This window comes from Fukomys damarensis, unplaced genomic scaffold (assembly GCF_012274545.1).
Source record: "Fukomys damarensis isolate Sample0158 unplaced genomic scaffold, DMR_v1.0_HiC HiC_scaffold_28, whole genome shotgun sequence".
Lineage (NCBI taxonomy): Eukaryota > Metazoa > Chordata > Mammalia > Rodentia > Bathyergidae > Fukomys > Fukomys damarensis.
This window is the reverse complement of record NW_022900940.1, coordinates 17,295,647-17,308,109: the sequence shown is the minus strand read 5'-3', so window position 1 is coordinate 17,308,109 and position 12,463 is coordinate 17,295,647. Positions and strand designations below refer to the sequence as shown.

At 39.4% G+C, this 12,463-nt stretch overlaps 1 protein-coding gene across 1 annotated transcript in view; it reads left to right on the top strand.

The window, feature by feature from the left end:
* Nucleotides 1-10,824: 10,824 nt before the first annotated feature.
* The window catches only part of Ctdspl (CTD small phosphatase like), a 49,895-nt gene continuing 48,256 nt past the window's right edge, over nt 10,825-12,463 (top strand). Inside the window, exon 1 of the mRNA XM_010629724.2 lies at nt 10,825-10,837. Coding sequence (XP_010628026.1) covers nt 10,825-10,837 — 13 coding nt within the window. The remainder of the gene's footprint in view (nt 10,838-12,463) is intronic.

Here is a 12,463-nt window from a genome sequence, read left to right as displayed (position 1 = left end):
CTTTCTCTGCCTGTGCCCATTTTAGCTGTTTCAGTACCTGCATGCACATTGTCTTCTTTTTTCTCACATCTTCTGGAGGTGGGCAACATAGTTTCCCATCCCCTGCTTCCCCTATATCAGACTTCAGCCTCTGATTCGCTAAATGACTTACCTAAGAAGAAGATATTAGAGTCTACACGCTGTCCGGTTTCTTTCCATGCTTCTGTTAGACAAGGGGCACTTCCAGCTACGCTTGGTGACCTTCACAGCTACGGGACTCTTCTCACTCCATGATCAGGATGGAGAACAAGAGTATGAGGGATCAATTCCTGTACCGCCAGGTTTATTCAACCCCTGTCACAGTCAACACCCTCAAGGTTAGAGACCAGATCATGGGTCCTTGGATGTGTATCTGTCTCCTACTGTATTAGATGTTCCCTCAGGAGAGGAACATTTCCTTATCTTTCAGTACCTAGTTCAGCACCCAGGCATGTGGTTGCTGTGAAAAAATAAGCCCACCACCACCACCATACACATATTCATACACACACAGTGTGAGCAGCTGTTATGTTGACATTGAGCTCTCTTGACTTTTTGGGTTATGAGGCCTTACCCCTATGGTAAAGAAGACCAACTTCCTACAGCTGCTTCGTGGAAGCGTTGTAATACCACTGCTGGTCATCCTGGAACAAAGATTCAGAAATGTTTCTTCTCCCTATGTCTGATGTCTTGGCCTCTGGCTCTGCAGAGTCAGATGTGCTTGAGGACTTTGTCCCAGGTCATGGAAATGAAGACCTCTGCTTGGAGGAGCAGAGCTGGCTGAGATCAGCACATCCAGCAGCCCCTGTAGGTTACTCTGCATTTGTTTCCTGAATGCACTTTCATCTGAAGGCTTGCACTTCTGTGGAACATGGAGGCAGGGTCTGTCCATAGACTGAACCTGACTGATCTGAGAAAGAATATTATGAGGCCCTGGAGGTAGGAGTAGCAGTGAGTGGTAAGATTCCCAAGGGAAGGTAGGTGACTGAGAACTGCCACTGCTTCATCCCATGGGGACCTTCTTCTCCTTCTGTACAAAGTGGGATGAGGATGTGGTTTTATCAAAGGAGCTAGCCGATTCCTTATAGGAGATTCCAGATAAATCTTTCCTAAATAGATATCCATTTTTTCTCCTCACAGATATGGCTTTGTTGAATTATGGGTTATTCCGCCAGCATTGACACCTTGTCCCTCATCACATGGTATTTATGGAAAGTAGCATTCTAGGTTCCAAACAAGTGGTTGCCAACTGATGTTTGTGAACACAGCCTGCTCGCAGCAGGACCCTTTACCATGAGGGCTGCCTTTAAGGCTGCAGCCCAACTCTGGCTCAGCCCATAGGCCCAGCAGAAATATTCAGGCCAGTCGATTTTCAGCAAGCCAGTGCAGTGTTTCTATTATGGACAGTAAAGATTGAGTTCACCAAGCATCCTTTCTGACCTTGTGTTGCTCTCTCAGCACAGCTCAGTCTGAGCCACGTAGAACCACCAAAAGGCTATGAGGAGCAAGGGGCCTAGTCACACCTGCATTTTAGTCAAGACCATTCTGGGCAGGAGAGACTTACATTCAAACTGTTACAAAGGTCCCAGGGAGGGAGGGACTGTGGTGTGGGACAGGATGCTGGCTGAGGAGATGGGGAACCTGATGCCTGCCTGGCTGCTGTGGGCAAGGCAAGAGGACAAGCTGACGTGGTTTTCACATTTCTGATGTTCCTAGAGTGACATTGAAGTTGTCAGCTAGAAAGAGAAACCTTGAGCTCTTCTTTTGGGAAACCCTAAAAATGCTTTAAAGTCTTTCAGAGAACTACTATCCCAACTGATAGTTCAAGTGTGTTCTTAAAATATCTGATCTCCTTGGCAGAAAGGAGCTCTGTGTGGGAAGAATCACATGGTATTTCTTATTCTATGTGCAGTCCCCAACTTGTGCTAGCTATTTTGAAATATGTGGTTTATGCAATTTTATCTAGGCCATTTTCTTGGGGTCATTTGTTAATATTTTTATAAATGTGTGTGTGTGTATATATATGTATATATTAATCTGAAAATGTCCGGATTGAAGAACAAATAACTTGATAATATTTCTTTAAAACATTTTTTTAAAAGTCATAGAAATTCAAATTGTATGATTAAAAACTACATGCTTTTTTAATGGTGAAATTTTAACATGAATAGTCGATTTGTTTTTTGGGTACCGGGGATGGAACTTGGGACCTTGTGCTTTCAAGGCAGTCGGCAGAACTACTGAGTTAAATCCCGGCCCCTGAATATTCCATTTGAACTATTAAACTGTTAGCTAATTGGTACAAACACACTTTCCAAATGCTACTTACTTTTCTGTTGTTTAAAATAACACTTTGAAGGGAGGGCCTGGGGTATGGGGAATAATGAGAACCAAGATCTGTCATGCAAAGGTAGTGTGTGTGTGTATATATGTATATATTAATCTGAAAATGTCCGGATTGAAGAACAAATAACTTGATAATATTTCTTTAAAACATTTTTTTAAAAGTCATAGAAATTCAAATTGTATGATTAAAAACTACATGCTTTTTTAATGGTGAAATTTTAACATGAATAGTCGATTTGTTTTTTGGGTACCGGGGATGGAACTTGGGACCTTGTGCTTTCAAGGCAGTCGGCAGAACTACTGAGTTAAATCCCGGCCCCTGAATATTCCATTTGAACTATTAAACTGTTAGCTAATTGGTACAAACACACTTTCCAAATGCTACTTACTTTTCTGTTGTTTAAAATAACACTTTGAAGGGAGGGCCTGGGGTATGGGGAATAATGAGAACCAAGATCTGTCATGCAAAGGTAAAAGATCCCAATGATGAATGTAACTGTACAGTATACTTAAAAAGTACCAATAAACTGAATGAAAATAAATAAATAAAATAACACACTTATAAACCAATGCAAAATCCAAACAGTAGGAAGTTATTCATTTAGGCTATCAGAAAACAACGATAGTAGGAAGGGAAATCAAACAATTTGATGCCATTGTCAAAATTAATCAGAAAGCATCTGTACAAATGTATCAGAGGAGATGTGTTTAAATCCAAATATTGCAAGCAAAAAAATTCTACTCTTGTTAAAGTAGGGAAGAGTTTTGTTGCTTCTTGTCCTATGGCATTTTGACTACTCCAACGTGGGATTGTCTTTGTCTTAAAATTCTTACAAGAATTTAGTGAAGCTGTTTCCATTATTTAGTGTAGAGAGAGAGAAAAGTACTGTGTATCCTGTTTATATGATGAAAATAAATTCCTCTAGGCCTGCTGTTTGCACTTTTACCCATTTTGGTTATTGTCCCCTGATTGGAATACTGTTTATCCATGTAAAAAAGGAAATGAGAAGGTTGTGAAGTCCAAGGCTGTTGGTATTTAAGAGACTGCAAAACAATGATGTGTGATACAGTGCCAAAAGCTTTTACTTTTGCTTGGTTTTATAATTGTTAGCTTTAGCTGTGAAGATGTACAAGAAGACACCCTAAGAAATTACCCTGGTTGGTTATATGCAAAATGTCCTGTGGCTCATGTTGATCTTCCTGTCTCCAAAACTGGAAAATGACAAAAGTAAATATTTGGGACCAGCTTTACTTTGGTCAGACAGGTTCCAGTCTAGTTTCTAAAATTAGGGATTCTGCGAGATGCACATGGCTTGGAGCATCCTGCTGAAGAACTTTGTCTCAGAGATGCACGGTTATCTTCTTTGTTATTGTTTGCTTGGAAATATGTATTTAAACCTCCTCCCATGTCTGTCTTGTCTGTGCAAACCTGCTGTGATGGTAGAAGGCTCTACCCAGCTAATTTTGGAAAGCTTCCATTGCCTGCCCTCACCAGATGATGAGGATCTGAGCCTGCCGTCTGTCCTTCATATACTGCCAGGCAGATCTTCCAAGAGCACAGCTCTCATTCTGTCCCTGTCCTCCTTAAAGCATTCACTGACCCCCTTCCAACCATCATCAGGTCAGAAGTCCTTCTTTCCCTGGTCTTCCCTGGTGATACATCAGCCAAACTTGCCTCCTTATTGCCGCCTAAACACATTGTAACTTTCCATTTCTCCTATATAACCACCCTTCCCTGTTCCCTCTGTTCGTTCTTCCAGGCTCAGCTATAGTCCCACCTCCCCCAAGGGATACTGTCCAGTGCAAGGGGAGGCTTAATTGACCACTCCAATATTTGTCTGCACTTTCCATCACTGTTTTTCCCTCAATAGTTCAAAGAAAGCACTCAGCAAATACTTGTTTAGCGCTCCCTTTTAGCATCATGTTTCCCCCTCCTGGAAGTTGTCCTTGTCCTGTAAAAGCATGCCTTCCCAGGATGTGGTTCCTGGGCTGGACCTTTTCCTCCACCCAGATTCATACAGCCATTTGTAGAATGCAGCACTGACCACTGGGGCTTTTAGGAAGGGGTGGACCTGTACTCACAGGGCTTTACCTCCACTTCCCTTCCTAGTAGAGGAGAAACATTCAGGGCTTGGTTTGTGGCCCTGTGACTTGTGCACTACGTAGGGCCTCTCCCTTGGTTTAATACTCTGCTACCCTCCAGAAATCTTTAGTTTTTGAACAAAGAGCCCTACATTTTCATTTTGTGCTGAATTCCATAAATTATATAATCAGTCGTGGGAACAGAAAAGGTCCTGACAGACAGATAGGGGTGGGATCATGGAAGGGATGCTGGGTAGGGTACATGAGACTAGTGGAGGCATGGGAGGAGAAGTAGAGAAGATACATTGGTCATGGAGTACCCTTCTTACACACCATGTAGTTCTCCCACGTAGAAAGATAAGAGTGTTCCTCAGGAGTGGTAACTCCATGGTACCTGAGTTTGGCCCGGAACAGCCTTGTTAAAGTTGTTATAAGCCAGGTAGCCACTTTATGACAACAACCTTCCTATGTCACTTAGAAGAAAAGCCAAGTACTTCCAGTAGCTTGAAGGTCCTCCTTAGCCTTTTCCTTTGGTCACTGACCTCTTCTACCACTTTCCCCTCCGTACTCTGCTATAGCCATACAAATCTCCTTACTGGCTTTGATCACTCCAAGCAAGTCCCACACAGAGCATAGCATTGGCTGCCTCAGTCTGGGTCACCTTTCCTCTCAGAACTTATGCTGTCCTCCTCCCAGCCTTTGCTTAGATGTCACTTTGTCAGTGTGGTCTTCCTCAAACACCTTATTTAAAATAACACCCTCCTGTACACACACACACACACACACATACTCACACACACGCACACACACACCTCTAATCTCTTCAGTGCTTTACTTTGATCCACAGTACTTATGGTCACATGGAGTACGTTTTATGTTTTTATGTATTGTCTCTCTTCCCAGTGGAATGTAAGGTTTGTGAGGACAGGAATGTTCGTTCATTGCTCTGTTCCTTAGTTCTTAGAACAGTACCTCAATACATAGTAAACACTAAGTAAATAATCATTGGATGAATTCACTATCCTTTGGGAAGGCCAGAGGAGGGCTAGTGATAGCTGAGAAGAGGTCTGTGAGGCCATGGGGAAGTCACAGAGAAGATAGGGAAATGGAAAGGTAACACACAGTTAAATGGGGGCTAAGACTAGGAGAGTCCAATGAGCTGAGCAGCTGGAGTGAAGCAGAAACCTATTGTCAGATCCTGCCAGGAGCTTAGAGGAACAGCTGTGGTGGATAAAAATCATAGATGGTTTCTAGCCTCGACAAGAAACACTTATCATTTTTTCATTCCTGGTACCACCATGGGCCCCATATCATTGTTATCAAATAAGTGCTTGATTAAGGAATTAATTTTGGCTTGGGCCTAGATGATGTCATTCTGCGAAGGGGATGGAAGACTCTTGAAACATTGTTTGAGGTGATTATTCCTTTTTTGGATTTCAAACCTATTTTTGGTATGACTGAATAGAGAGCAGAATGTAGATAAGGCTCTATTTTATGACAAAGCCAATTTGTTGGCATGCACTTATAACTAGTAGTCCTCCTGTAATCATTTCTATTTCTGTGGCATCAGTTGTGAAGTCCTCTCTTTGATTTCTGATTTCATTTATTGGCATCTGCTTTTTTTCTGAGTTTAGCTAAATATTTTCAGTTTTGTTGATCTTTTTTAAAAGGCTTACTCAGTTTCATTGTTTGTATTTTTTTGTTGTTGTTGTTGTTGTTGTTGTTTTTTCTACTTCATTTATTTCTTTTGTAGGGGGGATACTGGGGATTGAAGTCTGGACCTTGCACCTGCAAGGCAGATGGAGGAACCACTGAGCTAAATCCCTGGCCCCTACTTCATTTATTTCTACTCTAATGTTTATTTTGTTTCATAATTTTGGTGGTGAGGCTTAAATTTAAATGTAGGGCACCACACATTCTGAGCTTACATTCTACTACCACTGAGCTATTCTCAATGCTCTAATGGTTTTTTGTTTTATTTTGTTTTGTTGTTGTTGTTGTTAATTCAGGGCTTAGGTTCTTTTTGTAGTACTTTGAAATGTAAAGTTAGGTTATTAATTTGAAATCTTTCTTCTGATGTAATAAGCACTTAGGGCATTCACTTTCCTTTTAGTACTGATTTTGCTGTGTCCCTTAAGTTTTAGTGGTTGTGGTTTGGTTTGGTTTTTGATACTTTTTAAATTCTTTTGATTTCATCTTTGCTCCGTTGTTCATTCAAAAGTGTATTATTTCAGTGAGTGGGGGATTTAGCTCAGTGGTGCCTCCTCTTGCCTCACAAGCACAAGGTGCCGAGTTCGATCCCTAGTAACAACCACAACAACAAGAACTATATTATTTCATTTCCACATGTCTGTGAACTTTCCAGTTTTTCCTCTACTGTAGATTTCTAGTTTCTTTTGTGGTGATGTGATTTCACTCTAGTTAAAAATTTTAAGACTTTTTGTGATTACATGTGATCTATCTTAGAGAATATTCTGGATGTACTTGAGAAGAATGTGTATTCTGTATTGGTTGGAATGTTCTGGGTATATCTGTCAGGTCCATTTGTTCTTAATATTGTTCCACTGGTCTGTTTCCTTATTTATGTTCTTTTTGTTTTATCTATTGTTGAAAAAAGGGTTTTGAAATCTATTACTGTGTTGCTGTATTTCTCTTCATTTCTGTCATCCTTTGCTTCATGTGTTTGGGTACTTCGATGCTGGGTGCATATATCATTTTTATATCTTCCTAATGATTTTATCTTTTTATTATATAATGTCCTTTGTTGTGATAACTCTTTTTTTGTCCTGGGAGTCAAACTCAGGACCTTATGACAACTCTTGATATAAAGTCTGTTTTGTCTGCTTTGATACCATTTGCATGGAACACTTTTTTCATTATTTTCCTTTCAGCTTATATGTGCCCTTACATCTCAAGATACCTTTATAAAGAGCATATAATTAGATGTTTTCTTCTTCATTTAGCAACTTATTATGATTGGGGAAATTAATCTATTTAAGATCAAAATATTGTCAGGAAAGGACTTACTATTGCAATTTTGTTGTTTTTACACACATCTTTTGTTCCCCCTTTCCCTCCTTTTCGTCTTCCTTTGTGTTTCATTGGTTATTTGCGGTGATGTAATTTGATTCCTTTCTCATTTCTTTTGTTCATCTCCCATAAGTATTTTCTTTGTACTTGCTGTGGGGATTACATGAAACATGTTATAGTAATAAAAATCTATTTTAGATTGGTAAGGCCAGTCTTCATCTTGGCACAGTTTTGTTTTGTTTTGTTTCTTGGTACAGGGGGTCAAACTTGGGACCTTGTACTTGCAAGGCAGGCAGTGGAACCACTAAGCTAAATCCCTGGCCTTTTGGCACAATTTTTAAACATAAGGTACAACAAAGAGATTTTTTAACTTTTTTATTTTAATTTTAATTTAATTACTTTAAATAGAATTAACTAGAATTAGTAGCTGTATATTTTGTGAGTCTAAAGGAACTAAATCCCAGTGGTTTTTTTAAACCTTGATGAAGTAAGTCTGACATTCACCTGGAGGTATAAAGGGTTAAACTAGCTAAGAAATTCTTGAAAAAAAGAAGTACTAAAGGTGATCTAGTGTTATACAATATAAAACTATAAACCTGTAGTAGCAAAACTTTGTTGTATTGGCACAAGTAAGGGAATAAAATAGGAGGGGATAGAAGAGGACAGAATGCCCAAATCAGTGTAGGAGGATAAATTCCCCAATATATACTAGGATATTGGGTTAATCTTCTGGAGAAAGGGGGTAATTCTTATTTTCTGTTTACCAAACAGATAAAATATTTGCTTTAAAGGACATTTACATCAGGCATGATGGCACACATCTATAATCCCTGCACTTGAGAGGCTGAGGCAGGAGGATCGCCATGAGTTTAAGGCCAGCCTGGACTGTACAACATAGGGAAAGCCTGTCTCAAATTAGAGTAGAGATATACTATTGTTTGAAGATTGTTACTTTTGACCTAAAAACTTAAAATTTCTGCACATCTACATCCCCTCTAAACAAAAGTTAAAAGCCCTAAAACAGACAATATTTCCAGTGTACAAAACATTAAAGAAATTATGTTTCTAATACATGACAAAGAAACTCTTACAATCAAAGGGGAAGAAATGAAATAGCCAGAAAGCATACATGAAACTGGAGAACTTGGACAGCAAGTTTAAAGCCACAGTGAGTTACTCCTTTAACCTTTCAGACTGGTCTCTATACCAATCTGCTGCTTGGTCTCTGTGCCAGTGGCAGTGCCCTGTTGGCACACGTGTAGTACAACACCACATGGGTGGGAATGCACATCAGCACAGCCTGTCTGTGTTACATTATCCATAGGCATCAAGAGGTTTGATTTTTATTTTTAAGACTTTGGTTTCAACCATTATATTCTAGAAATTTAAAGTGAGTTTTTTTTTTCCCTTTCCCTTCCAGAAGGAAAATACAGAAACAAAGCTTTTGTAAATGAGGAGAAGTTGTGAGGGGTTGAAGGGAGGGGAAGGCAATGGGAAAAAATAAGAACCAAGATATATCATGTACAGGTACAAATTCCCTATGATGAAAATGATCATTAGGTATACCTAAAATGTACCAATAAACTTAATTTAAAAAATAAAATGATAATCCAACATGCACACATTATATACACTGATGCTCACTGAAATATTACTTTTTTGGCATTTTAGATTTTCATTTAGTATAATGATGATATATGATACAGAGTTATTTTAATACATCATACAAAATTCAAAGGTTACAAAAGGGAGTAAAGTGGGAAATACTCTCCTTCTTTTCCTCTCAGTTCTGTACTCCAGGCTCCTAGTTTTTCTCCTATCCAGTTATTGATTAATCCTTCCAGAGATACTATTTGCTCATATGAGAACATGTACTGGATGTGCTTTTTGTTGTATTTATTTAACTTTGGGTTCAGAAATTAAGGGTAGTGTGCTATGTGCACTGCCTGTACCTTGCTTTTCTCATTTAACATATATCAGTGTGATCCATTATCAATAGGCAGTACAAGCAAGGTTGTGAGCACAGATCACTTGGGTTTCTACTATTTTACTACCTGTGTCACCTTGGCAGATTTCTTAAATTCTCTTAACTTCCTTATCTATAAAATGAGTTAAATAATAGTTCCTACCTCATAGGATAACTCTTAAGTAATAAATGAGTCAACATGAACAACATATGGTGGTACCTCAGTTCATGAACATAATTTGTCCTGCGATTTTATAAAAGTTGTACACATTTGTGTTTGTGTGAGAGAGATGATCATGGTCATGTTTTGTCACCTGATATAGAGTTTACAAATAAAAATAAAATTTTGCCTAACACCTCTGGTTGTGAGCTAAATTGTTTGCAAACAAAAAAAAAGCATTAGTGAACTGAGGTGTCGCTATACTGTATATAGGATAATGCCTGGAAATCTTACATAAGATAAGTGTTAACTGTTAAGAGCACATGTAGAACTACAACCTTCTTCTAAAAGCTAATCGGATACTTAATTTGGATGTATTTTATTTTGTCTGACCAGTTCCATATCGATGAACAACTAGATTGTTTCTAGCATCACACTTGGCATTCAAATTACATTTGTTATGACACATTGTTTTAAAAAACAACTTCAGTGTCCAAAGTTAGCTAGAGTATAGCATGGTATACATCCATACAGAAGAATGTAATGTGACCGATCACAGCAAGGCTATAGAAGGCTGTCTGTGATATGTGAAAATGTTCACAATATATTTTATGAAGTAGAACCAAACATTTGTAATATTTACTAAATTTTCTCCAAAATAAGTATGCTATAGATTGTAGAAATTTAGAAGTGACAGGAAAGTATAAAGAAAAATAATCACCCTAGTCCTGTGATCCAGAGACAGCCTCATGTAACATGTTGTTGCCCATATTTTATATGCACTGTCTTCCTGAAAGCTCGCATTTATTATTTTATAGGAAGCAAGAGTCTCTATCTTTGCTAAAAGTGACACAGCAATGAGTCACGTTCCCCAGCTAGGGAACTGGCTGTTTGTGGGTGTCATAGGTTAAGACTGCTCTGGACAGGGGGCCTTGATGTGGACGAGGGATTTCCAGGGAGGTGGTGCTGTTGGAACTGAGCTGTCTCGAAGGATTTTAGAACTATTCCCTTTTAGTATAGTGGCCATTTTTATTGTTCCATGCTTTTGTCTTCATTTTCCTCCTTTCCTTCCTTCCCTTCTCTCTTCTTTCCCTCCCTCCCTCCCTCCCACTCTCCCTCCTTTCCCTCCCACCATCCATTCCTCTCTCCGTCTCATTTTATCATTATCTATTATGACAGGCCCGTTTTGTACTGGCATGTTTCTAGGTTCACAGACTCGGACATGAACAAGATAGGTAAGGATCCTGCATCTTGAGCGTACCCTCCAGCGCTTGTCCATACCACTTTACAGAGTAACAGACAGGGCTGGCACTTGTCTGAGATGCTTCATCTAATAACTGGCCACAAATACTCCCTCATAAATCTTAATAAGGCTTATTTCTAGATACATAGTATTCTTTTCAGTTGCTAAGCACTGATTTAATTAACCACTCCTGCTTTTTACATGAACTCTCCATGGTCTTTGATATGTTCCTCTTCTACTTTTCAAATGGATTGTCCCAGTTTATAGACTGACCAGCAAGCAACATGTCACTGTCAAAGCCTCGCCACTGTTTTTATCATTTCTGTTCATTTAATATGTACAAAACTGGGCCTTGTTGTTTAAACATTGATTTATTTGATTACTGTTAAATTTTAACCTTTACTTCCTCTCCAGTGCACTATCTTTTTAAATCCTTTATTCTGTTACTTATTTTGTCTCTCAAGTGAAAAACGAACTCTATACAGTGATGGTTAAGAGCTCAGATTCTAGATTCACAGACTTGGTTTGTATCCAGCCATGCTACTAAGGAGCTTTGTGACCTTGTCCAGAGGGGCCCAGGAAGGTAGAAGGCAAGGAAAGGCATTCTTAGCAGAGGGTTCTCTTGGGAAGTGAAAGGTTGGTGGCCTGGTAACAGTTGAGGCCCTGTGATTTACCCACCTTGTGGCTTCATAATAAATTGAATATTGGTGGTTCATTCTGTATTTTCAAATATAGGACTTTTGAAATGAAGACAGATGCATAGGGCCTCGGATCAGCATCTCCTTGAAAATGAGATCCAAACCCAGAAGAGTGTTGAACAGAGACAAGGAGGTGTAGTAAAACTGGGAGCTCTGGAGCCTGGCTGCTCTGGCCTTGAAGTCATAGTTGTGAGGATGTGCTCTGAGTTTCTGTTTTCTCAAGGAAAATGGGCTTGGCATGTCTGCACTGTACACTGTGAGGAGCAGAGATGATTTATGTCAAGGGCTTTGCAGAAACAAGGCAATCAACAAATGATTGTCAGTTTGGACAGCAGACAGGGGAAATGCGTCTACCATTCTGGAAAGATGTAGTCAGTATTCCTCCTGCCTGGCAGTTAGCCATCAACCTTGTTTCTTCCACAATTTCTCACTTGTTGAGGGACCCAACTAGTACTGCAAAAGGTTATGTGAGTTTTTAAGAGGATGTTGCTGTCACAGAGTGTCCCATAGAATTCCCTGGGGAAGTTTATCACATGGAAATAAAACAGGAACTAACTGGATATCTGAAAAGATGACTGCTTTAGGAACTAAATTTTTTTTCTAGGAGAAGAGGATGTTTGGGTTCTCATCAACCACATCTGCATAGTCTGTGCCCTGGCCTCTCCCTACTCCTAACACTCCCCTTTTCTCTTCCAGCAGAGGAAAATTGTGTTTGTTGACCACTCTTTCAGGGTGGGAAAAGAATGTAATATATGCATAGACTGCTCAGAATTTCCTGTTAGACACCCATTCCAAACCACGGCCCTGGGATGCATTCCAGAGATAGGAACCCAATTCTAGAAGAGAAGAAATGGTGCATTCATTGAAATGTTGGCCTCTGGGAAAAATTTACTCTGGCTTCTCTTTAAAAAAAAAAAAAA